At 39.0% G+C, this 27,954-nt stretch overlaps 1 protein-coding gene across 2 annotated transcripts in view; it reads right to left on the bottom strand.

The window, feature by feature from the left end:
* UNC5C (unc-5 netrin receptor C) overlaps positions 1 to 12,533 on the bottom strand; it is a 351,929-nt gene extending 339,396 nt beyond the window's left edge. For both annotated transcript variants that reach the window (XM_038582098.1, XM_038582099.1), the window contains exon 1: positions 12,031 to 12,533. In XM_038582098.1, coding sequence (XP_038438026.1) covers positions 12,031 to 12,154 — 124 coding nt within the window. In that variant the 5' untranslated portion in view covers positions 12,155 to 12,533. The remainder of the gene's footprint in view (positions 1 to 12,030) is intronic.
* Positions 12,534 to 27,954: the final 15,421 nt, after the last annotated feature.

The following is a 27,954-nucleotide window of genomic DNA, read 5'->3' as shown; positions in this document are numbered from 1 at the left end:
ATTCAGAATAAGTTTTTACAAATGGCCTGAACTGAGTTAAAAAGAATATGTCTTGATTTTATTAAGAAATGCTTGTATGAAAATCTGAATAAAAAGGAGATCTCTGCCACCCCAGTAGGATTAAACAGCAGTCCTTCTCTTCCTTTTTGTCTTTTGTTTCCTTTCTTTTCATTGCCAAGCAATGCAGGTTTATGTGAGCTGTTATTTTTTATCATATAAAGAAAAATTGATTTTAAAAAAATAAAATAAATGGTCATGTGATACCTCAAGTTTGACTAAAATTTATAAATAAATGGCACAGGGTAGACTTAAATAGATTTATGAATAAATTCTCAAATTTATAAATAAATTGATAAATAATTCTGAGCCCTAAAAGTGTGATAAGAATCCATATGACCATGTGAAAATATACGCAAAGCTTATGCCAAGTGATTGGGGTTATAAGCTTTAGCAGGGCTCCCCACTGTTGCCTATGCAGTGAATGGTCTGATGATGGAGGGTCGGCATGGAGGTTCTTGGAATACTTTATAGTTGTGTAAGCACGACAACCACTGATAATTACTGACCTGTTCTGAACTCACATGCCAGATTACTAAGCAACTCTCACACTTTGTCTCCACAATGGCCTTATAGTTACAGTTGCTGTCTTTGAGAATTCTTTAAGATGATTTATTAAAGATTCTTGGATTCTCATACAATTTGCAGCAAAACGTCTTATCTTTCAGATGATCAGATGGAGACGAGAAAATATCCCAAAGATGGAAACAATGGGAGGGGAAGGTGTAAAATGGACATTTTTAGCTTTTGATTTCTTTGCAGGAAACATCAGAGTGCTTTTAAAAATGGTACCATGGTCATTACCTTAAAATATTAACACAAATGAAATTATACCTCTATTTTCACTTTTTCTCCTCTTCTCTCTTCTCAGTCACCTGTGTCTCCCCTACCCTCATTTACACACATCCCAGTGCCTAAAGAGGGGCCTTTCTGTTGTTTCCAAGTGCACTGAAAAATTAAACACTGAGGTTAATAGTAATAAAAAAAAATCACATCACTCAAAATGAGTATCTCAAAGTAGTGCATGTTATTATGTGCTTCCAAGGAAACAACTCTTTCTGGATGTCAGCTTCAGCTTCTCCATATGATTTTTCTCAGACTTCCTTTTAAAACCATCACTACCATTTATTATCTTCTTGTTATATAGACTGTTACTTTTGTTTCATCACAGAGCTCTGCCTGTTTATTAGCAGCCCTGCCACTGCTATCAGATGACATTTGTTTTACTTAATGTATGTAGTTTTAGAAAAAAATTACAGAACTGTTCTTACTGCATTATATGAAAAAATTCCAATGTACATTTAGCTGACACTGCATCAGCTGCTATTTAAACTGGGCTTAGCTAATGGACTTTTAATGTCAGAGGGGTTACGTGCAGTTACTGGCTATTAGCAGAAATGGCTCCTTTCTATAAAAATCACTTTTCCTCAAGTGTGTTGTTTGAACATTCCTTTCCCTAATTTAGTGACTGTCACTGAATGCAAAACAAACTCAAGGACTCTGGAATCTGCTGTTATCTTTAAGGCCCTCTTTTGAACCTTGCAGATCAGCATTAAGCAGGCAACCACCCTCATTAGCATTTAGACTTGTAATCACAAAATTTTGTGAGGCATTATTACTGATCTTGCCATTCTTAGCAAAGCCCTACATACTTTGTTATGAGAACCCCACATCATCCGACAATGTATGACACGTATGATAAGAGAACATACAAGACAATATTCTGAACCATAGCATGTATTTGCATCTTTTAAAATTCTAGTTCAGAAACACCAAGTGATATGAAAATGTATGGCAATAATTAATATGTATTCACATGTTGATGTATCATATAAATATTTATATATTAATCTGCATTTAATACAATATGGAATATAAAAAGCAAGGAAGTATAATTGCTTCCTCTATATGGAATGAAATTCTGTATATTCTCTCATTAGTAACAACCTTTCACCCCCTCAATTAACTTTATCTTTGTTCATTTAAATAAATTTTTCAATGGATGTAATGGAGATATCTAGAAAGATGTGCAACATTTAAGGAAGTCCAAGAAAACCAAATATTCTGCAGTCTGAAAACATAACTCCATATTTGATTAAGAAGTTCAAACAAATCATCCCTGAATTCAGGAAAGAACCACACAGCTGATCTCTCTTTGATCAGCTCACAAAAGAGGACACCTCAGAAGGGTGCTTACTAGGGAAATAGCTCTTCCAGAGAGTACCTGGACAGGGATGGAGGATTTTACGCATTCATGCATGCAAGTTATTGTTTTCTCTTGATCAACAAATCATAGTCCACTGGGCAAGAAACAATGAGAATTTTGCCCCAGGTTGGAACAAGACAGGGAAAGCGGGGATGCCTTAGTTTCTGTCACTTGGAAGACAGGAGAAAACTTGTTTCTACAGATAAGCCACTGGACACTACGCTAATGACTTAGCGCCTAGCAGAGAGAGAGGAACTTTTTGCAGAAAGGTAGAATATAAATTTTCAGTTAGAAAGAAGTGATGAAATTTGATTCCCTGTTCAATGACTACCTTTATGAATTTGTTTTATAAGTTAAGTTTTATTTTAATTTTTTGATAGGTTCTCTTTGCTTTCTAAGGATATTGCCAAGGCTGTTCGAAAAAGCTCTCCTAAAACAAAAATAGTTACACATATACACATACACACACAATTTGTGCCAGCATATATATGCTCACAGGGAATTAGTGAACTGTATATGTCTATTCCTTGTAACTCTTCATTTCATCAAGACTCTGCCTGAAAATACCCCCTAGGAAATAATTCTATAGACATTTAATTAAATAAAAAAATGACATGTATCTTTCACATTTATCATCATTTCTAAAAATCCAATGAACTGATTATCCTCACCTCTACTGGGAAAACATATCTATTGTTAAAACTTTTCCTAGCCATCCTTCTTATTTTTTTATTATAATAAGTAAACTATAATTTCCTTCACTGTGGTCCTTCTAATTCTACATAAATATATGCATCTGCATGTAAATCTAAACAAAAATAAATATTTTGATCAATATGTAAATAAAGACATACATGATACTTTTATAAATACACTATAATTATATGAAAGAAAAAATTCCACTTAAGCAAATTCTTCTGTGGAAGGACCGTCCTTAAGAACTCCTATATAATTCTAAAAGTGCTACTGGATTTCTTATGTACATTAGATTAAAAATACAATGTTCGTATTCTTACTAATGACAATATTTAACAGAGTAGTTCAGGAAATGAGTGCATTTTATAATGATGACTGAAGGATTAGTTATACATTCTATTATTAGTGAAATAGACTGTCAGACACCTTATATCAGTATACCACTAATTAAGTCTAGATTTTTCAAACAAGCACATCAGGCTCAAACAGGTCCAAATAAAATCCAAACATAATTTTTTCCAAGTATACACCTTTCAAGTACTTTCCAAGTTCTTCTGCTATGTTAACTGAAATAGGTGCAGATCAACACTCTTATTCAGATGAAAGTTGCAAGTCAGAGGGCTTGTTGAATAATATTATGATGAAATACTGATTTAAGGTCTCTATTCCAGATAGTAAAAATAATAAATCATTTGAACCTGCTTGTTTTTCCTCAGCTTCTGAGAGCAGTAACTGAAATGAACTTCTGTTTTCCACCACACTGCATGCTCTGTCGGTAATGGCTGTGGTAGCCTGGCAAGGAAATGTCTTAGGCTCTTTCAATCATTGAATTTGATCCCTAATACATTTTAAAGCTTATATTCTTTCATCATCATATGGAGATCTAGAAGGAAGAAGGAAAGTTGCTAAAGAAAACAACAGGCATAATTACTGTTTTATTTAGGATGACTTCAAGATTGCTGCTTGCTAAACATGAGCACTTCCACTGGGTGGCTATGATGTGGATATTTGGCAAACTCTTTATTCAGTGGAAGATAAAATATATCATTTTCCCCTTATCAAAAGCTAAATTAAAATGTCAACGGACTTCACACAGACATAATGCTCAAAGTGAAAGGACCATTATTTACTCTATCTTCCCAATCATAAACTTTCTGTTGTGGTAATAATTTGGTTACTTGCTTGATATGGGTCAGATGTAATACAGGGCTCTGAAAATCACATATAATAAAAGAGCAAGTGCTTTGTCACTGATGACAGTTTTTAGTTCCTGCGAGAGAGAGTACCACCTGTTAAAGAGAGTACTCTTTGATCTAGTTGCAGAAAGGATTTCTTTTAGGTTCCTGAATTCTAAAAAGATAGGAGAGTGATTTAAAATACTCACTTTATTACAAGGACAAACAAACTTGCAAATTCAGAGATGAGAATTGTCCAAAATTGCTCCCTTTAATTTTACACATGAACGTAATTCATTATTTCTTGTAGTTATAAGTGGGTATTATCGCATCACACATCTATCACGTTGCACTAAATTTCCATGGTCTAAGAGAATATATATTATGAATTAATTTAAAGTTATTACATTTCTATGCAAATGGCATACTTTACTTCCATGCTATTCTTTTTTATTTTATATTACTATACATGCTCATTTTTTTGAATTTTTAAAAACACCTGCATTTCCATTAGTGGACGTATTTGCCCTTATAACTGGGTTGCAGATGTAGTTTAATATGCCAGCACTAATCTGTTTTTTTATTGGAAAGGAATGCTCATATATAAGGTTTTTCTTCTGAACAGAAAAAAAAAGACAAAAAAAAATATAGTTGAGTTCAGGCAGTTCATGATTAAATAATCAATTAAGACCAACTAAAACTGAGAAATGTTAGCATTCATCAATAAACTTGTTAAATGTGCTGAGGGAGTCTCTGTTGTTTAACATCCTTAGTTAGAAGAGAAGGTAATACATGTTTATCTACATGAGGCATTTTTATGGTTTTCATAATTGCTGAGAAATGAAACTAGCCACAGGATCCAAACGACAGTGATTAATGAAGGTAAAAACTCCTATCTTCACAACATTTTAAAATAAGACTGGCTACTCTGGAGTTAAATTTGAGTAGTCAATATCCTCTATTAACATGATTATTTTGAGCCTTCATATTTAGAATGAGAACTCTAACAGGCACACCGATAAAATGAAGTCTCACCTGGTTCCCCTCACTTTCATATTCCCCTACCACGCTGCATGGAGATAAGGGTTGTTATTTAATTAAAAGAGGGTATTCCCCAAACATTTGGGTTTTCAGATATTAGACTTCACTTTTGCCACACAAAGCACTTTTGCTCCCTGCTCATTGCTAGTAAAAGGTATAATGACATTAAGGACAAATATCTACATATTTGGCACTTTCAAAGCTATAGCTCATTTTCCAAATTATAACTTCAATTTAATTACCGTTACCATAACTTTAACACTATAAATTCCATGTGGAAGACAGGATGTTTTAGGTACCTCTAAAATCTGGAGACATTCTCTGTGTATTTCAAGACCTCATTATATAATCCTATGGTAGCAATTTTTGTGGGGGCAGGAATGCTTAAGATGAGAAACCACATTACAACTTCAACCCAATTCTTTTTACAAACCTGAAATTACAGAACCATATTGTCTAACATTTTGTTTATAAAGAATCAGAATATTGTCAACATAATATATTAGGTTTTCAAGAAAAGGAAAAAATTCTTCTGAGAGCTCCAATCAGGTACAGAGAATAAAAAAAGTTTACTATATCTGATCTTGTTCCCTCACAAAATTATTATCACAAAATGTTTGTATTAAAATCTCCATAAATGAGGAGATGACAAATATTTAAAATAAGAAAACTAGAAATTATTCAATTATTGGATTTATTAAGACCTAGAAAAAAAGGAGAGAGTAGTATTTTAATACTGCTAAAGGCAAACTTAGTTCACTTCAAAGAAGTCACATAAAAAATGGCACGGAGTTTCTGTAAGTCTCTGCTTTAATTTAATATCCTTGAACTAAGCAATACTGGGATAATACTCGAGGTCTCAGTTTCATGTAGCCCTCCTCCACAAATACATAAGCAACACCAAACCCCCCCCAAAAAAATAGGAAATCAAAGAAGAGTCCATACATAATTCTAAGAAGTTAGGATAACAAAGAAAGCAAGTGAGAAATCTGGGGACCTTTAAGTGTAGAACATGCAATCAAAAATTAAAAGCAGAATGAAAATACTATGGGGAAAAAGATCCGTCTTCACTCTAAGTAACATTAAATACCCCACAAATCTCTAGTGTTATCATAAACGTTAGCCAGAAAATAACATTCCCTCTAAATATGAAAAAATAGCAATAAGCCTTAAACAACACGAAGTAATTCAATGTGAAAGTTTCAAAATATGTTATCTACATAATCCATGTTGTTCTAAATTATGATACTAACATCTTCTATTGCAAATTTAATTCAAACATATGAAAAGTCCTGGTGAATCTGTATGCCTTCAAGTCAACCTATTTTTCTATTTTTCCTTATGTTTCTTTGTGTTGTTTTATATACATTCTATTATGTTCTTTAGACTATACACCTTTGCCCATTTTTTTTTAAAGGAAAACTATTGACATTTGCATAAAGGGTTGATTTTCCCTAAATCCCTATCTGAAAGCCTGGGACTTGATTTTTTCCCACAAAGTGTTTATGGATTTATGAAAAGTTATCTTTTAATATTCATTGTAAAGATAGAAAGCCAAGGGTAGAGCTTGCAGCCAGGATTTAACCAGCAGTGACTCAACATGGCATTTTTAGAACTGGCATTAGGTTAATTTTCCCAGAGAGAGTAGAAAGGAAGAAATAGGGTTATGAAGCTAGAGAGCTTCCCCCAGACTGTTCAAAGAACCATTGCACGTCATTGTCCAGGAGTTTGCAGTCATCTATTTTGGAACAACTCCTCAGACAGCTTCATTTGTTGCTTTTGGGGAAGCAGAGTCTACAGCAATCCCCAGTCTGAGTTCAAAATTATTGACTTTAGTTTTTTTTTTTTTTTAAAACTTCTAGATTTCTTTGCCAGTGGTTTACAGAGTTAGAAGCCAAATAATAATGTTTACTTTCTGTGGGCCAGGCACTGCTCTAAACAATTTACGTGTATTAACTCATTCAATCATAATAGGACTTATAGTATATATTCTCTTCACTTTCTGTGGAAACTGAGGCATGGCTGAAGCTAAATGTGCCACCCATGGCCACACAACTAGGAGGTGGCAGAAGCAGGATTAGGAGACACTGATAAACACTAAGCCAACCAAAAGAGTGGGCACTTACCATTAACAACCCTTAGCTTGTGCCTCCCCAAAGCCAGACCAAATATATATATTAAATCTAAGTAAGATTTAATATAAGTAAGACAGTTGCAATGCAAACTTAGCATTAGAACATTCCACTTCAAGCCAAATTGCCATCCTTAAGTTCTTCTGCATAGAAATTTTAGAATTCCTACCACCACTTCCAGGGGGACCCTAGCCTGACCTATGTTCTCTGTCTTTGATACTCAAATTCAGAAAATACTATACCTATGTTCACTGCAGAAAGTGAATTATAATTATATGCTTTTACATCTGTCTTCCTTGCGGGCTGAAACCGTCTCTTTCAACACTGTGTCCCTAACAAATAGCACACAGTCTGGGACATAATAAGTGCACAACAATTGTTTGAGAATTTTACTTATATTGGGACGCCTGGGTGGCTCAGCAGTTTAGTGCCTGCCTTCAGCCCAGGGCGTGATCCTGGAGTCCCGGGATCGAGTCCCACGTCGGGCTCCCTGCATGGAGCCTGCTTCTCCCTCTGCCTGTGTCTCTGCCTCTCTCTCTCTCAAGAATAAATAAATAAAATCTTTTAAAAAAAGGAATTTTACTTATAACATCACACACTATCCAAATGAACTAATGGGTTTCTAATTTGTGGGGGATACGTGAACAAGGGGATTTGTGGCGATTTGTTTTTAGCTGCTACAAATACAAAAGTCAAACTAAAAATAAATAAATAAATAAAAGATGTAGCTTAAAATTGCAAGGCAAGGCTCTGGCTCAATCCCCACCCCCACTAGTTTCCCCTATTATCTTCCTTAAGTGGTTGCAGCCTGTAATTGTAATGTTTCTTCTGAGAGTGACTCCCTCTGCTGCTCCAGCAAAGCCATGACCTAAATCAGAAAAGTGCTAAACGCAGTTCAGGCCTAATAGAGCACACTCTGGCTGCTGGCACTAATTGGAGAAGGTAGCATACATTGGAGAACAGTTATTTTTAAGTCTCAACAATCATTCCAAATAAGCTAGGAGGGCTTTCTGGTAGAGCTCACACCTCCTTTATGTTTTTAGGGGGGTTGCTTAAAAAAAGATCATTATGAATTTTGATCAGGACATCAAGCTTCCAGACTAAAATGATACTTGAAGAACTTGTCTTGTTGAATGCTGAATCCCCAGTATCCAGAATACAGAAGACGAATCAGTGAATGTTAAAAATCTGATAGTTCTTTATTCTTTGCAAGTATCTGAAAAGTTTATCCTCTGAAGCGTTTTAAGCATTCCTTAAGCTAAAATATGTGAAATTATTGAAATTATTTTTTCTAAACAAAAGTGAACTAACCTAGTTTTCCTTATCACAAATTTCAAATGTGATTTTATGAATTTACCCTACTCCTCAAATGGAGGAATTCCACGATATAATTATAATGAAATACAGTTATCCTTCATGCCAATTGTCTATTCGTACCACAGCAATATTCACAAATGTGTGAAAGTAATTTCTACTCTACTGTAGGAAGAAGTATAACATTTGTTTTAAAATATATAGAGAGACACACACAGACACACAGACACACATTAACGTATGATAAAAGTAAATATTCCCAATATGATTATAGTCTTCACTAATTTTCTGTCCTGACTTTGGTGATGTTAACACTCATAACACTAGTTGGTGCTAGATAAGCATACTATCAGTGCTGTGTAATCCAGAAATAAATGCTTTTCTAAAACAGGAGGGCACTAACTCTGAGACACACTAATCAAATACTCTCTCTCTGTCTCTGTCTCTGTCTCTGTCTGTCTCTCTCTCTTTACCTAGTAAAATCTTTCATTCTTGGAAGTCAGAAACAACACAAATTCCCTGGAGCTAGGAGTTTCCAGCAATTCTGAATGAAATAATTAAGGCATAGCCAGAAAGGAGAAAGTTGTTGCCTTAAAGCCTGGAGAATCTCCCAAGGACCTGAATAAAATGACTGCTGTCTTCATATAAACTACAATTACACAACCCAGTACACTCACAAATAATGCCTGTTATGGATTTTTTTTTTTTAAATCTTAAACATCTGTTGTTTTTGGGCTACCACTGAAGACATACATATTTTCTAAAACTGCTAATTTTTCTAGTACTTCTCTAACAACAGAATAAATCTCCTCCACATTGTCAAGTACTTAAATTAACTTTCTCATCTTAATTGCAAACGTAGTTTCATTCATAAAAATAGTTCATTTCCATCTTTAAGTGTTCAACACATGGAAATCCTACCTTAAGCGAGCAATAGTATCTTTTATTTCCCTACTGTGCTAGTCCAAAGAGAGAAGAGAAAGGAGAAGGCATTAGAAGGAAAAGGAGGTCTGAACACCAGACTGATGTAAAAGTGTGATTCTGAGAGGAAAGTGTACTAGTGGTTCAGTAGTAAACCGACTGGGAAATGGTTAGAGGGAAGATGATAATAGCCGAGTGTGGGGCTTTCTACATTTGTAATACCCAACAGATAACACAGTCGAAGAGCTGGTGTCCTGAAACATGGAAGATAACAAAGCTAAAAGCCGTAGTATAATGTTTTCAAGACCACAAGATCCAAACACACAATAGTTTATTCACCAGAAACTGAAATAACTAAACAAACTAAATGGAGAAGAACACCACTGAAATGCACATTCCCGACAGGATAGGTTTTATTTTTTCCATGTAAGATTACAGGAGTAGGTTCCATCCCCAATCTTTGGATTGCCTGGTCTATAGGAAAAGTGCAACCGGCACACACGGTCCGTCGTCCGTCTTGAGCCTATTCTCTTTTAACCAATCCTTCCTTCTTTCAATATTAATCCACTTACAATCTCCTGTTTGATTATCTTTATTGATTTTTCCCCCCTCAAACCCGTCTTTTTAATTTGGCTATAGTAAGCTCTAGGAGTGAATCCTATGGCTCTTTTTTTGGCATCTTTGGGGACTTTAACCCGTCCTTTTCCCAAGCAGTTCTCTGACCGCCCAGTCCTCCTCCGACCCACCCCCACCTGAACCCCACCCCTAGGCCGGATCCTTTGTGCGCCCAATAACAGTAGGCGATTCCCACCGGGAGTCACGCGATTGCTCTCACCACTATTCATCAGGTTGTTCACTTAAACTTCCAAACGCTCCTCTCTAAGCACCCTTGGCTGCAACCCAGAGAACTTCTTACCATTTTCAGGAAATCTAAAGGTTCATAGGATTCCTCTGTAAAACGGACAGACAGATGAGCTCGGGAAGTGTGCATAAGAAAATCAGGGCACAACCTCGGGGATGGGAGGCATCTGGTGAGAAGGGAAGGAAGGATTTATGAGCGCGGCTACTCAGCTGGGCAGCAGGAGAATTTACTCCCGAAGTAGCCATCGCTAATTCACAAAGCCTCGCTCATCACTTACCTCCTCCCCGGGACCACACTCGCTAGCGCGGGGCGCCCCCCCACCGCCGGGGCCCTCTCCCCCCACCCGGCGCCTGGCCCGAGCGGGGCGCACGCTGTCCTCCACCTCCTGCGTCGGGGCATCGCGGGGGCACCGCGAAGCTACCGCCGCACCTCCTCTGCTCTCCAAATTTGGGAAGTGCACCCGAGAGGACGGGATCCCCGAATTACCTCCGAAGGCTGCAGACGCTCCCTTTACCCCCCAACCTAGGAAAAACAGCTGCCTTCCCTGGCCCAGCGACCACCACTGAAATGGGCGATTAGACCGAGGTGGGCGATCGGCTTGGCCGGATGGCGGGGGGCCCAGGTGACCCGAAACAGACCCCGGAGGGGGCAGCGTGGGCTCTTCCCCGTCCTTCTCCCTTCCATTCGCTTCCTGAGCTCGGAAGGCTGGAAGCGGCCGCTACCACTCCAAACTCGGGGTACAAGGCAATCAGCCCCCGTGCTTCCCCTCCCTCCTTATCCACCCTGCACTCCTGACCGCTCTCCTCTCAACCCCTGTTCTGCACCCCCCGCCCCCCGCCCCGGGCCCCGTCGCTGGTTTTAAAGCTCGGACGCGTTAAATTAAAATGTCAGAGTTACAAACTGGCCCGTCACCCGGGAGGGTTTCGTATTTGGTTTGAACAACCAGTCCGTTTCCCCAGAGCTCCGGGGCTTCAAGTTTCTCCGCGGCTCGGCGGGAGGAAGACTCCGAAAGGGTCGGAGTGTGGGGGCGCGCACGCCCGGGGCCTGCCGCAGGCTGGGCGGCGGGTCCGGGCGCTCGGTGCGTCTCCACAGCGCCCCAAGCAGCAGCACAGTGGCACCGGCGCGGGTAGGTCCTCGGCGGTAATGGACACATGTCCTTAGCTGAGCGCCCTTGCGCGGCTCGGCGTGCGCAGAGACGCCCCGCGGATCCCGCGACCCCAGATGTGGCTCAGCGCGGGGAGCCCCCGCGCACCAGGGCGCACCTAGGGCAGGCCACGCCGCCGCCCGCCCCGAGGGGCTCTCCAACCAAACCTCTCTGTGCACGACATGCAACAACGTGTGAGTGTGGATCAGAGAGTGCAAAAGACACCCGGGGCGCCCACAAGCCCAGAGGCGGGTATGTGTCCACACCCCGTGTGTCCCCCGGTCCATCCGTGCCCATCGCGGAAGACGGATTAAAAAGAGCAACCAAAGCTTCTGGACTAGTTGGGAAAGTGGAACGGGAACTGATTTCCAGCGGAGAGCAACGAGGCGAATTAAGGAAGCCGGGAGAACTGGGGAGGAGAGGAGGGAGGAGGGACGGGGAGGCGAAGGGAGGTGGCCGCGCAGCTCGGCGGACTCCCCTACCTTGAGCGGCCGAGCCGGTGCCGCTGGCACTGAGCAGGGCCAGGGCAGGTAGCACGAGCATCTGCAGCACGTATCCCAGTCCCAGTCCGCAGCGGGCCGCTGTCGCCCGCAGACCTTTCCTCATCGTCGACAGAGGTGTGCCGGGCGGAACCACTCGGGGAGACGCGCCAGGAGCGCAGAGCCCCGCTGGGCAGCCGCCGAATCCGTGCACCCACGAAGCAGCCCGAAGAAATAATGATGACCGAGAGCCACACGCCACTTTCTCCAAGGGCAGGAGCCAAGAGGGGGTGGAGAGGAGACGCCGAGGAGGAGTTTGGCGGCCCCTCCGTGCCCCTGCCTTCTAACTGGCGGCTCGGGGAGCGGCTGCTCTGCCCCCACTTGGGAAGTCCGGGAGGCGCCAGGCGGCCCCCTCGCCGCTCCCCCAGCAGCAGGAACAGCCGCAGCTCCGCCGCGCGCCGAGCCCGGACTGCTCTCCGGGTCCCCTCTTCAGTGCCGAACGCACACAGGCAAGGGGGGGCGGGGGAGGCGGCGGAGGGAGAGGCAGCGAGAAGTGGGGGGAGGTGGGGGCGGAGGGAGCGAGTTGGGTACCGCGGAGCTTTCCGGCCTCCAACCTCAGAGCGCTCACGCCCGCGGCCAGGCGTCGGGGCGGCCGCGGCGGGGCGGCCGGGGAGGGTCACCTCGGAGCGCCGGGGCGCACGGGGGCGCGGGGGCGCTCGCCGAGGGGGCGTGGAGGGCGCAGCCCAACTCCGCCGGGGGCCCAGCGGCGGCGGGAGCGCGCCCGCCCGCGTTATGTAAGCGAGGATTGGAGGGAGATGCGCGCCCAGCGCCGGAGGTGGAGACCCGGCGGGAGAAGCCCGAGGGCAGAGGCGGCTGCGGACGGAGGGAGCGCGCGGGCCTCCCGCGGGGCGCCAGGCTCGGACTCCGCGAGCGCAGCGGGCGCGCCCCGAGTCTGTGGGCTGAGCCCGCCGGAGCTCAGCCTGCAGCCTGCCAGCCTCTCGGCGGCGCCAGCAAAGCCTGAGCCAGACTCCCCGCGACTGGACTTGCTCCACGGCTTGGGCTCTTGCGATTGATTAAGCTGGGTGCGGGCTCGAGTGGAAGTCCTGCGTGGGAGGGAAGAAGGCGAGAAGCGTTTGCAGTGCCCCCGCCGCAATCCCGGGGTTGTCAGCGCCGCCCAGACTGCTCTGTGTTCTGGGTGCCCATGACTTCTCCGTAGTGGAACAGAAACTAAAAAGCTAAAGGAAAACTCATTCTTCAAAAGAGCTGCATTTGCGTGCATCCTGGTGGCTGGCAAGGCTGAGTATATAAAGGGTGGCGAGAGGATACCTGGCACTGGAACTCCCAGAAACAATGCGCAACAAAATAACAGCATTTGTAGACATTCACCTAAAGTGATGGTGGAAACTATAACATGTTTTCCAAATTCCGAAAGGTGTGAGTAAGGGCTCAAACTGCTATGAATTTTTTACCTTTTTTTTTTTTAATTTTTTAAGGAAAAGATAGTTAATCTGGATAGCTGGGTTATGGATCTCTGCTGTAATGATGAAGGAGGAACATAGGAATGGGTGGATAAGATGACAGGCTAGACAAAAGGAAAAGTGGATGGATTAAAAAGGCCGATACACATTGGCAGTCCAACATTCTGGGAAGAGGAAGAAGAAAACCACTTCCTAAGCTTAGAACATTTCTAAACTAGTAATAAATAATAGATCTGGGAAAATTTAAGCTGTTGGTGCCAAGGGGGCAATGTGTAAACACACACACACACACGGACAGGAGGCTTGTGATCTTACTCTTTTACCCTGGACAGGTCAGGTAAACTGCATGTCTCAGTTTCTACATCTGTGAAATATTTCATTAGATGGCTTTAAAGTTCTTTTCAGTGCTAGCATTCAATGATTCTGCCTGCCAAGCTCCGTCTGAACCTCTAACCAATAAGACCTGTCTCGGATGACTCCAATAGATCCGAAAAGGTCATACTTGGCAAAGACATTGACAAATCTGGCCATTTCTTTTTCCTGTGGAGGCGCTGCCTGTCATGCTAAAAATTCTTCTTTACCCTCTTCGCTTTCCCTTACCCATACACAGATATCATGATCTTTTGGTAAAAGGATAACTTCTGCCTCCAGACTGAGTTCAGTTTTCTCAGCATTTCTTATGACAAGGTGACAGATATTGAACCATAAACCTAGGTGACTCAGTTTCTTAATCTGTAAGATAGGTCTAGTACCAGTAACCATCTTATAGGGCTCTGTGAGAAATGAGTGAAAGACATGTGAAGTGCCTGACACAAAATTGTTAGCTGCTATTCTTGCCATTGATGAGTTTCATCAGCTGCATGATGTCTAGATGAGTGCTGTCCAACAGAACTTTCTGCAATGAGGAACATATTCATATTTATGCTCTAAAATGGTAGTCATTAGACATGTGCGGCTGTTGAACACTTGCAATGTGGCTAGAATGGATTGGCTATTTTAATGTAATTAATTAATTTTATTTTAACAGGCACACAGCTAGTGGAGACTATGATGGACAGTGCAGCTAGGCACCTCATACCGTCATTTATTTCGGGGATTATATCACCATAAGGACTTATGATTATATTTCATATTTGTTTGGCCATTTTTCCAGGAAGCAGAGCCGCTTAATTCCTAAGAAATCCTCACATATGCTCTATCATAGTAGCAACACTCAAAAGTTTTTTTGTTTATTCATTTACAATTTTAATGTTTATCTTTTCTAGCTAGAATTTCACTCTTTTTTTTTTTTTTTTTAAGGCAGAGACTTTGCCTGGTTCATCATTTCATCCCCAGCTCTCAAGATAGAACCCAATATATAGTTGGTGCTCAGTCAATATAGGTTGATTGATTGTCAAAAAGTCTCAGTAGGAAAGAATCCTCAAAGTCTAGTTAGTTAAATACAATTAAACCGTTACATCATCTTGTTTGGGATATTGAAGTACCCAAAGACAGGTATTGCATGAAATTAATTCCTTGAAAGAAAAGAGGAAGAGAAGAGAAGGAAAAAGTAGTTCAATACTGAAATTCAGCCTAAAGAGGGCAGGAGAATGGTTTGCGAAATGGTGTGTAGAAATGAGGTGGAAAACAGAAGAGAGAGTGAGAACACAGGAACAAGGGCAGGAAAAGTATCAGCAAATGGATCCGCTTTATCAAGCAGGATAGTTTCCTACAATCCATGGTTGCAGACAGAACTTACCTTGTGTACCAACATTCTGCTTGGTTTCTGCTGTTTTTTTTTTTTTTTTTTTTTTCTTTATGAACTAGATAATGAAGTGCTGCATAGGCTTCTAAGCTAGGATTATTAACTTACTTCACTTAGAGATAGGCTCAAATGTCTCTGCTTAGAGAGACCTTCTCTGGCCAACAACCTAAAATAACATATACCCCTTAAGCCTCAATTGCATTCACATGCTTTGATTTTCCATCTAACATTTCTTTTATATAAACCTGTATATGTACTTGTAGATATATGTCTACATATGTGTAAGTGTATATGCAGTATACATATGTGTGTCTATGTGTATGCCTGGGTTTATGTGTTTGTGTATATGTATGTATGTATGCTCTCCAATAGAATGAAGGCTCCTCAAAGGGAGGGATTTTTTTCCTAATGCTTTCACCACCCTGTATCCAGAACTTAGAAAACTGCCTGGCACATAATAGGTGGTCAGTAAACACTTATTGGATATCGAATGGAAGAACGAGAACCAATGAATTTTTAAAACTGAGTGAAGTCGTTGATTGAAGCAAAATCTCAAATTACGAACAGGCTTTGCTAGTTGTTGAATAAAATCAAGTTTGGGCAAATTTTCACCAAAAATGAATTTAAATATGACTTTTTCAGGGTTGGAGTACTGCAGGTGTTTGAGGTACAAACATAAAATTCATCTCATTTTAAAAAATAAAAATCTTCATTTAAATCCATGAACAAGGGCTTCCTTTTTCTAGCTGCAATGAGTGGAGAATTAACTCTGGGATAATAAATCCCAGTGACAGGTGCTAATGGGAATTAAACATGCAAATCCCTTGCATATCCCTCCAGAAATCTACACCAAGAAAGTATGCTATTTAGCACGCAGACTGCTTGGTTATATTATTTACTCTAAACCAGTGTGTAAAAAGTTCTCAGCTTAAGGCTTAGGACCTAAAAAACAATGGAAAATGTATTTTAATTATAGAAATATTTTCTTTCATTTTATCTCTCTAATGTGCAATTCCCCACATTTTGTATTTTTATGTATTTTAAAAAATGAATAATCATACCAGAAATATTATTAATGGGCAACAAAGGAAAAAGATTTTAGTGAGTAAGTATAAGATGGTGATGAGAAAACTTCCTAACTAGGATTTGGAAAAATTACTCAGGTAAAATTACTGATGACATCAACTAAAAGGAGCCAGATGGTCCAGATTCAATTGATTCAATCCTCCTTCTCTGCCTCAGCCTACAGAAAGGAATTTGATTGCCATAAACCCATACACTCTGGGACTTTATACTTTGTTAATTGTATTAAATAAGACCCTTTTGTTTGCAAGTGATAGAAACCCAACTTAAACCAGCTTAAGTACGAAGGAGAAGTCATTGTTTTACATAATTTAAAAGCCATGGATAATATTAATAGTGACTAACACTTATTCATCAAACATTGTGTGTCAGATTCAATTGTAAACTCTTGTATGTGTGCTATCTCATTTAACTCTCAAAATGAGGATTAAATTAAAGTAATACAGCCAAGGGCATCTGGGTGGCTAAGGCTGTTGAGCCAGGTCGTGATCTCTGGGTCATGACCTCAGGGTTGTGGGACGAGCCCTGCAACAGGTTCCATGCTCAGTGCAGAGTCTGCTTGTGATTCTCTCTCCCCTCTCCCTCTGCCCCTCCTCTCTCCCAAATAAATAAATAAACCTTAAAAAATAAAATAAATAAAGTAATTCAGGGATATCTCAGAGATATTGTGAGTTTGGTTCCAGACCACTGCTATTAAGTAAATATCTAAATAAAATGAGTTGAATGAATGTTTTGGTTTCCCAGTGCATATAAAAGTTATGTCTACACCCTACTGTAGTCTATTATGTGTTCAATAGTGTGTCTAAAAAAGCAATGTATGTACCTTAATTTGAAAAATACTTTACTGCTAAAAAATGCTAACCATTATCTGAGCCTTTGATAAGTCAAAATCGCCTATCACAGATCACCATAACAAGTATAATAATAATAATGAAAAATTTGAAATATTGCAAGAATTCCCCAAATGTGACACAGAGACATGAAATGAGCAAATGCTTTTGGAAAAATGGTGCCAATAGACTTGCTTGATAAAGGATCGCCACAAATCTTCAAATAGTAAAAGAAAAAAAATGCAACACCTGCAAAGCATGATAAAGTGAAGAACAATAACACGATGTATAGTTGTATTACTATTTCCATTTTATATATGAAGAAAGAGAGTGGTTACATAATTTTGCTCAGCAGACTATCAATCCAGTAGAGTTTATTTTCTGAACTTTGAGAAGTGTATAGCACTGAGATAGCATCTTCTCCTCAAGGAGTTTATAGTTGGGGTGTAGAGATAGCATTTACAAGAAAGAAATAAAGCTAAAGATAACATGAAACACAGAGAAGGGAGAAAGGAAAGAGAAAGGAGGGAATAAAGATACAAGGAACAAAAGAAGGAAGGAAGAAGAGTAAAACAAGAGAATCTAAGAAAAAAATAAGAGAAGTAAAGAAAGTCCAATGTGATTTCTGTTTTTGTGTAGTATACTGTAATTGCTATAAGAAGGAGAAAACAATGAGCAGCTCAATAAAAATTATATGGAAAATAATGTGATATGTAATTTAATAGAAGATTGGTAGGGATAGATATTATAATTATTGCTTACTAGAGCTTTTCAAATACCTCATTTTATTTTAAATTTATCTGCCAAATTGGACCATAGTGGTTTCTCTTGTGTTACAGATTGAAGAAATAAAGATGCTTTACAGAATGGTAGGAAGGTTGTGAATCAGGAAACATGGATTTGGGATCCCTGGGTGGTGCAGTGGTTTGGTGCCTGCCTTTGGCCCAGGGCGCGATCCTGGAGACCCGGGATCGAATCCCACATCAGGCTCCCGGTGCATGGAGCCTGCTTCTCCCTCTGCCTATGTCTCTGCCTCTCTCTCTCTCTCTCTCTCTGTGACTATCATAAATAAATAAAAATTAAAAAAAAAAAAAAAGGAAACATGGATTTAAGTCTCTACTTATTTAACATGTTTGCTCTGATAGTCCTGTAGCTTCTTTGTACTTTAATTTCTTCCTTATATAAAATGGGAACAATATGAACACATAAAGTTGCCCTGAAGATGAGATGCATGTAATGGTACTTTGTAATGTTTCTATGGACATTATTATGATATGTCCGATATTGTCCATGGTACTTAATTTGCATAATAATTTAAAGAATAGCATCAGTGATGTGGCTTTCTATACATGAGTAATACTACCCTCGTGTAAAGTTGGAGCTGTTCTCACTATCACGCTCCCTTTTGCCCACATTACCTGTTCAATTACTAAATCCATACAATTTTACTACTTAAAGGTCTCCAGTACCTATTCCTTTACTTCCAGCCCCACAGACACACAATATATTGGCAAGTTCCCCATGGTCTTTCCTAATTACTTCCTTACTAGCCAGTCTGCCCTCATACTCCAATCCATGCTCTCTACACACTCCAAATGACCTTCCAAAATGCAAATATTGTCATTTTACTGTCCTAAAAATCTATTTATTAATTCCTCATTGTCTTAGGCCTTCTTTCCCAAAGTCCATTATGGGGAACTTCTGGAGTAAACATAGTTGCTAGCTTGCAAATATTATTTCTTATTCTTTACTCCTTGCCTGTTTATACAATTGACTTTTGCCTTTGCCATCCTTCTCACCATAAGTGAGGTGGATTTACCTGCCTCACCAATCATGGCTTAGCCATGAGACTGATTTTTGCCAGTGAATGTGGGCAGAAGTTATAGTGTACCAGTTCCTTTCATTGCATACTTTTGCTTTTTTCATGTGCTCCTGCTACTAGTCATGAGAAGAACATTTCCTAGGAAGCCATTGGTTCAAGGTGCCTAACAGACTCATGGAGAGATGTGCAACCTAGAGCCTGGTGCCTGCTTAACGGAGTTATAGCAGACTCAATGACACATGAACAAGAGAAAAAAAAATGCTTGTTTTTTTCAGCTACTGTGATCTGGGGAGATTTTTTTATGCAGCATTATAACAGCAAGAAGTGTCTGATATGTATAGTGTAAGAAATCATGTCCTCGGATAAAGTCCAAGATAAATCAGATGATAACCTCCCCTGTAATGCTAATAAGCTAGTAGAAAATAAAACAGACCAGAGAACTACATAGAGTCTGAGAAGCACAGCGGGAGAGGTATGGCTACATGGCTGTTGGAAATAAGAAGAAAGGGCACTTACTTTAAATTGAAATGATCCGCAGAGTCTTAAATGATATTACATTAGGCCTGGACCTTGAAGGGTAAATAGAATTTATGTTTGCTGAGTTGTAAAAGATGTTATTCCGGGAAGAAGAAACAACTGTGGCAAAAACAGGAAAAAAAAGTAGAACATGTTATGTCAAGTACTGAGTAACTTATTTTGGAGCACAGATAGCAGTAGAGCATTATACTTAATGCTATTACTAATTATAATTTTTAAAAATTCTGTCAACATTTTGATCTCTCTCTCTCTCTATATATATATATATATATCCATATATTCATTTAATAATACTATACATGAAGTAGGTATTTTTATTAACTTATTTTAAGTACAAGTAAGGAAATCATGGCTTAGTAGAGTTAAGTAACTTGCCTAGCTAAATTAGTGTCAGATTGGGATCTAAATAAAAATTTAACTAGACGCAGGCAAATACTGCAGGGTAAATTTGGAAAGGAAGATAGGACTAATTTTTGAAGGGCTCTTCATGGTTTGCTATGTGGACTAGTCTACATTATGGGTATACTAGAATGTTACCAAAGGACATTAGGCAATGAGATGATATCATGGCAATGTCTTTCATGAATGTGTAAAATGGGTTAAAGTAGGAAGAATAATCACAAAATTTATTCCAATAATAAAGATAGGAAGCACTGAAAGCCTGAATATCACTAGTAGTAGACAGGTAGCAAATGAAGAGCATATACACAGAATGTTTAATTGAGATGGTGGTTCCTAATTCCAGAACAGAGGATGAAAAATTCATATCATTAAATATTCATATAATATAATTAAAAATAAACTATGTAACCCTGAAAAACCACATGCAACAGTAAACTACCTTCAACTTAATTAAAGGCATTAATGAATTAGAAATAAGATTTAAAGGGTGAGAGGGACACATTAATTTCTTAGAACTACTTGTGTTCACTAGAACTTGCAATGATTTGTTCAAGCAATATTGTAATGATTCACCAACATTTTGATTATATACCCATATTTATTTTTCCACAGTCCCCAATAATGTGTCTGGCACAGAAAAGGTTATCAGCAAACATTTGAAAAACAAATAAATAACATTGAATAAACTCTTATAAGATATAATCTAAATTAGCTACTACATATTAGAAATCTTTTGCTTTCTATTTTTTCCTGAATTTAGCTATAAGTTCATTGTTAGAAATGTGTAGTGCTTGTTTTATAGAAACAGGTCATAATTATGGTGCTGGATTCCAGCCTAGAAAATCCTATTAATCATGTATAATTATAAGGAAAATAATGATTTACCGAAAGTATATAATTCAATAAAAATTCAAACAATTTGCAATTAAATCAAGAAAAATAAGTGGTATCTGGACTTATGGTATAAATAAAGGAGAAAGGGGGAGAAAATGTAAAATATTATAGAGATTTCTAAGTTACTCTCATGATATTTCTAAACTGCCAACCATTCATTCTACTTCATATCTAATTTCAATTAGGAAACAGGAAGATTTTATTTTCTTTAACACAGATTTGCATAGTGCTAACTAACTTTGTCTTTTTTTTTTAAGATTTTATTTATTTATTCATGAAGACACAGAGAAAGAGGCAGAGGCATAGGCAGAGGGAGAAGTAGGCTCCTCACAGGGAGCCCAATGCTGGACTAGATCCCTGATCCGCAGATCACACCCTGAGCTGAAGGCAGACGCTTAACCACTGAGTCACCCAGGCATCCCAATAGCCATGTCTTAATCATGATTGCTTTTTGTTTTGTTAATATATTGAACTGAAAGGAACAAAGAAGATAGAAAAGGAAATACATTTTTTTTCTGATAAAATAGAGGAAAATAAATAAAAAATATAGGGGAAGAAAGGATTAAAACAATTTGAGTGAGAATATTCCAGAAGTATTTTAAACAGAACCCTGTGAAACACAAGTTAACAAGAAGGAGATGAAGTTAATAGTAAGGTAGTAACAATGGTTTAGATTATCATGGATGTGGTCCACCAGATGGTCCCAGGGGCCAGAATAGCCTGTAACATCAGTGGGCAACCAAACACCACTTATGAGAATATTACAAGTCAAGTACTCTTAAGAATAAAGTCTTTGCAATTATTGGCCTGCTTGTTCATGTGTGTTCCTTATGTAGACTTTGAGCTTCCCAGAAGGATTTTACTCTACTGACTTATTTGAATCATCAGCATTACCTACCACAATGCCTAACTCTTGGAGGACCCTAAGAGTGGTTGCAAAATGAAAAAAATAAACAAATGAGTAAATGATATAATAGATGTACGTGTATTTTAACTTAATCGATGCTATATTTTATTGTATTTTACTATTTTATTTCTTGTCAAGACCAGGAAAAATCACTAGATGATTGTTAGTTTCAAGGTAAATTTTACTTTACATTTCTGACACAAGTGAGGTCAAAGAGGAGGACCTCATCCTCCATCTACTGTTTTTCTTTGTTTCTTTGTTTTTGTTTTGTCTGCTGACATGCTTTTTCAAAATACAAGGAGACCATTTAGAGGCAATGGTTTACTTTTCATTTTACTGACCGCTTAATCCAAAGGCTAATAGGAGGAGTCTATTGAAGAAATTTGTGATTGTAGAAGATAGGGCCAAATAACTTGGAAAAAAAAAAAAAAACCTACTTAAATACCTGAGAAGGCTGAAATCTCCCAGGAATATTTAAAGTAAGTTATCTGAGGAGGGGTGTTGGCCTCTAAAGACTGGTGTTGGAATCTCAGCTCTGCCTCCATCTTATGGATGACCAACTTCAGTTCTCCCAAGAACTGAATCTTTTGCTTGGCACAGCCTATTACCTGGGAAATTAGTATCTTCAAGTTTCTTTGCATTGCTCAAGATCTTTACACTATCTGAAATATCCTTTCTTACAAGTAAACTAACCATTCTTTAAAGTCCAGTTCAAATGCTAATCCAGGTGGAAAGCATTCCTTGAACCCTATAGTTGGAAGTGCTCAGCCTTTCTCTGATGTCTACATTTTTTTAAAGATTTTTATTTATTTATTTATTCATAAGAGACACACAGAGAGAGAGACAGAGAGACAGAGAGAGAGAGACAGACAGAGACATAGGCATGGGAGAAGCAGTTTCTCTGTGGGGAGCCCAATGTGGGACTCGGTCCCAGGACCATAGGATCATGCCCTGAGCTGAAGGCAGACGCTCAACCACTGAGCCACCCAGGTGTCCCTGTCCAAATGTTTTTATATAACCTTCTGTTGATATCTCTACAAATGTATAGTTTCTTCCTATAAATTTATGTAGCATATATGATTTGATTTTGGATCTGAGACACCTTGGATTCTTTAACAACAGCTAACTTGTTGGTTGACATAGAATGAGTCGATAATATTTTTAAAATGTATTAATGACTGTTTTCTTTTGCCTTTCAATGAACAGAATAGACTTCCTAGTCATCTCAAGGCATTCACCCAACAAGGGAAGAAGGAAAAGGTGACGGAAGTGGGCATATCTACAGTTAAGGGAGAAAGTACATAAGAAAAAGAATGCATATTAAGTTTTTGAACTCAAAGATGGAATTTCTATGTCTGTAGCCAAACAATGAGTTTGAAAAGTGGATTCTGTACTGCAGAGAAGATGTCATTTCTAATTAAGACAGAGGCCATTAAACTTGGTGATTTACAAGATATAATATGAGGAAGTGAAAAAATCCACAAGACCAACTCTCACTTTGTCTATCTCCAGTTATTGTGGCAAAAAATCCAAAAAACTAAAAACAAAACAAAACAAACACAAATTTGGAAGAGGAAGGAATAGAAAGAAGCCAGATATTTTTTTTCTTTCACTTTCCATGAGGTCTACTCATGAGGGAGGAGAATATAGAAACCCTATGGGTTAAGAGTAGGAGATAGCACTATCATCTTACATCAACATAATGTGCCTCAGTGGAAAAATATTTAAAAAGAGAAACTGCATTCTGAAGGCAATTTTGTGTGAGGGAGATGTTCAGATTCCCTTAATGAAAAAGGATGCACAGTGTAGCACTGGTTTGAAAAATACAGTGAATTCAATGATACCCACTCTGGGAGGCCATAGGCAATGTTTGGAAATCACTGTATTCCACAGGGCTAGCATGACTTGACATGATGATGAACCACCGAGCATCAGTGGACCTTGACAGTTATCAAGTGTCTCAGAGCACATGTTGTATCTTGAAGTGCAGGGGTTCTAATTTCTTCTCTTGCCCTCATTAACTTTGTGACCTTAGAAAATTTCCTAAGAATTTCATCAGTATTCTTACCCATAAATCGGGATACTAATAGTACCTATCTTACAATGTCATTGTAAGGGGTGAACAAATTAATTCACATAAAGCACTAATAACCATGTGTGGAATTGAGTAAACATTAATATTAGCTACATTAAAAATTATTATTATATTTCAGCTAATAAACATCTATCCATCAAAGAAGTTTCAGTGTAGTCATTTCACAGATATAAATACTTGTATACCAAATATCTTTCTAACATTTTGAATATTTTAATTCCATAAATACTATGATGTGTTGTCTCCATTCATATGCATATTTTTACTTTCAAAAATGAAACAATGTAATTTATGAATATTTAGCTTAAAAGCTCAACATATTCCATATTCCAGAAATTTGGCAAAAGCATCCTAGAATAAAATGCTTCAATTATGTGATTATAACATAAAAATGTGAGCAGCGTGTGTGTTTATGTTTGTACCTTATGTTCACAAAGTCAAGATAACGCTTGCAGCAAAGGAGTCCTCAAAGGTCAGTTCTGTGGAGAATAGAACAATATCTACAAATTTTCACAAGATTTTTTAAAGGGAAAAAATACACTCCAGGGAATGTGACACAGTTGTCATAGAAATTTAAGGAACGGGTAATGTGTGTATCATAAAAATGGCCTTTAGTGCTCCTTACGGTATAAAGTAGTTGTTACTCACCCACCATGCTTTTCTAATAGTAGTTGATTTGAGCTGAGTCTGCAATACCTTTTACTTCTACAAATGTTTGCATCTATGAAAATCTCACCGAATGAAGCTTAAGCTTACAAAAAATTCCCAGAACAGAGCTTACTGACCTATATGAGTATTTAAAGTAGTAATTTTCATCTCATTAGTACAAAGGACTAACCAAGTGAATATATCACTCAGAAAATATAGACATATCCATTTTTTAACATGTCAGCATTCAGTTGAAAGACTGTCATTGATGTATGTTTCAGCAGCCCCACCCCATCCTACCCTTCTATACATGTTAGAGGCTCATGTGCAGAAACCTGCCCTTTTGGAGATAAAAATGCCTATTTGTAAGTGAACAGATGGTGTTGCTCAAGTTCAGAGACACATCTTAGGCAGAATCTCAGGGGGAGGAGGGGCTGCCGGAGGGGAGGAAGGCTGGTGTAGTTTGAAAAGGCTTCCTGGGTGATTCTGATAGCCTCCCACCTCGCCCCCACTGTGCAGCACTGATTTAAAGCTTAAAGATACATAAATGTCATGTTAACGTTGATTTGAGCTACAGAGTAAGAAATGAACTCTTTTCATTTTCTGGTAGAAACTTGTCTGATTGCATTTCTTTGCGTTTTATGTCATAATTCTCAAAGCCTGAATCTCCCAACAATATCTTAAAATTGACTCATTTTAAAACTTCTGATTAGTGCAAATACTGCATTATTTCCATTTGTGTGATGGTGCTAAATAGTGAGTCCCGCATGGTCATTCAAAGAGCATTTCTATTTTGGGTAGGTTTCCATATATAGAGGTCACAATAAAAACACATCACACATTTGTGGCATTGTAAGGTAAGCAAGGACATTCAAAGGTACTAGTGGAACCATTAAAATAAAGTTTGAGGTTTAGAATAACTAAAATAATTATAGCTAAAATCACCTTTGGAAAAGCTTTCAGTCAATCATGAAAAATACTATATGTTTTAAGTATACGAATATGCTCAGTAATTCTTATACATGCTAAAATTTAAGATTTTCTTGTGAAACTCCTAAGGGAAAGGAGGAAAAAAGCTACGTGTAGATACCTGAGCATTTTAACTATTATGACCTTCAGGTGGTTCTTGAATCCAAAGAAATGACAGATGCCAAGAAGTGCCAGAAAATTGCCTTGGTTTCCATCTAGGGGTAAAAACCTTTATTACACCTGAAACCTTTATTACACAGCTGCCTCTGTGCCCCTGGAAGGACTAAAGGTCCGGTCCTTGGGAAGGTAGAAGGCTAACTCCACTTCCTTTGGTTAGATTATGTTGAAATAAGATAAAGTTGGAATGCCTAAGAGAAGAAATTGTCAGAATTGGATGAGTAGGCTACTGAAAAGGTTGTGCTTGAAGTTGTGGTTTGATAAGGCAATGGATCCCGGAGCCCTTCTTGTCCAGTTCTAAGCTCAACCTGTTTCCTGGACAGGGATCATATATAAAGAGCAAAAAGGATGGAGTAACTGAGAACCATACCAGAATCCATGAGAGTCCTGGGCAATGGAAAATCTAGCTTAACTCTGAGGGCAGGCCTGCCAAAAGGCCAAATGTCACTTGTCTAACAATGATCTCTGTATTTTGTATTTACCTTCTGAGACAACCTGCCCTGATTTCAAGGTTACTAGTTGGTGTGTGGTGTTGGTGTAGTGGTGGTGAGTTGTGTGTGTGTGTATAGAGGGTATGTTGACCAGCTCATTTTTCTGGGATTCAGGTCACATACTTCTCTGTCACTAGTTTCCAGTAGAACACATACATGAATACATGCATGAATGTGCACACACCCACCCCACCCCACCCCAACACACACATATTCTTCGCAGCCTGGGACTCCCATTTCCCTTCTTACATTTTTCATCTATTATACTGGGTCCTCTACTGCCCATTTTTCTTACTAGTTCAGTCTTTTCCTTTCCACGTTCCCCCTTCCTCCTCACCACCTCCCCAAACTATCTTTTTAAAGAGCCAAAGCATGACTGAGTTTTCAATAGTGATTATGAGTATTGAGTATACCCAAGGGAACATAATTTTACAAATAATGAAACTAAGCTCCAGAATGTCAAATTACCCTGTCCAAATCAGGACAGTTTAATGATGGGCGCAATACCAATACCTATGTCTTCTAATTTCTGGTAATATTGGAAAAATTCTGGGATAGGAAAAATATTATATAAGTTCTACTTTTGATATTTACTAGCTGGACTTTGGGCAAGTTGCCTAACTCAACTAAGTAAACTTCGGTTTCCTCATCTTTGAATAGAGAATGATAAAACCTGAATCAATAGAGTTGCTATGAAGCACCATTATGTAGATGGATTTAAGATGACCTATATAATGCGTAGAATATGGTAAGTGAACAATAAATCTGATTTTCCTACCAAACTTAATGTTTTTTTTTTCTTTTATGTCACATGATCTTGCAATATCTCTTTCAGTTCACTCTCTTCTGCAGAATTATTCTGTTTTGGTATTGTGTCACTGACTTCTCATTCAAGTGTCTATGCTCAGAATTCAGAAGCTGAAGGAAACTCTTCCAAATCAGTTAGTGACATGTAGAATGATAGAGCAGTTTCCTTCCTATCTGCCCTGGTTTGTCTGAAGTCTAGCAGATGGGATATCATACACCAGCAGGCCTTGCAGAGTTCTGTCCATCTGAATGCTGAACCCAGAGCTGCAGCAGCTCCCTCTCCTGCAAGTGTTGGGACTCTCTGAACTTCCTGCAGGACTTGACCTTTGCCTCTAGCAACGTAATGGCAGTTCTGTCATTCTCTGGCCATTGATAGAAAACATAGAACTTAAGAGGCAGTTGGTGAATATTTATAAAATGGAGAAAGTCATACATGATTGCATGAATATACAAGTCCTTGCTTCCCTGTCTGAGCAGGATGGTGAGCAGCGGTTTCTGTGTAGGAATCAGTGTCTTACATCTGCTGATCCACTTTTCCGTCCTTCTGCGTAAAACTTTGAAACAGCAGGCTCTCGGAACATGTAAGAACCAGCTCCCTCTCCAGCCGCTTCTCATTCTGTTTACCTCACAGAAAGGCCAAGACACTGAGGTCTAGTCAGTTCTCTATAAGGACTCTGTTAAATTTAAAGGCAGAAGAGAGAGAGACATTTTCGGGACATTTCCTGCTCCCAGCCTCCACATATAGCTCGAGACCACTTGATCTTGGAGTTTTTTCCTCAGGCTACCATCTATATCCTCTCATAGACTTAACATTTTGACCTAGGATAGACAGAAGCCTATTTCCCTCAAAACAGCTGAGACCAGATGACATTTCAAAAGCAGCTTTGCTTCCTTTTTAAGGAAGTACAAAATATAATACAAAGAGCAGATAAATAGTCATGTTTCAAAATTGTTGGTTTCTAATCCCTTCTGGATGGTGCTGCTTTGACTTTGTTTAACTCCATGCCCTCCCAGGTCTCTGAGAGTCACTGGATGCCATTTTT

This window comes from Canis lupus, chromosome 32 (genome assembly GCF_011100685.1).
Source record: "Canis lupus familiaris isolate Mischka breed German Shepherd chromosome 32, alternate assembly UU_Cfam_GSD_1.0, whole genome shotgun sequence".
NCBI classification, from domain to species: Eukaryota; Metazoa; Chordata; class Mammalia; order Carnivora; family Canidae; genus Canis; species Canis lupus.
Note: the sequence above shows the minus strand (reverse complement) of the source record. Positions and strands in the feature narration are given on the sequence as shown.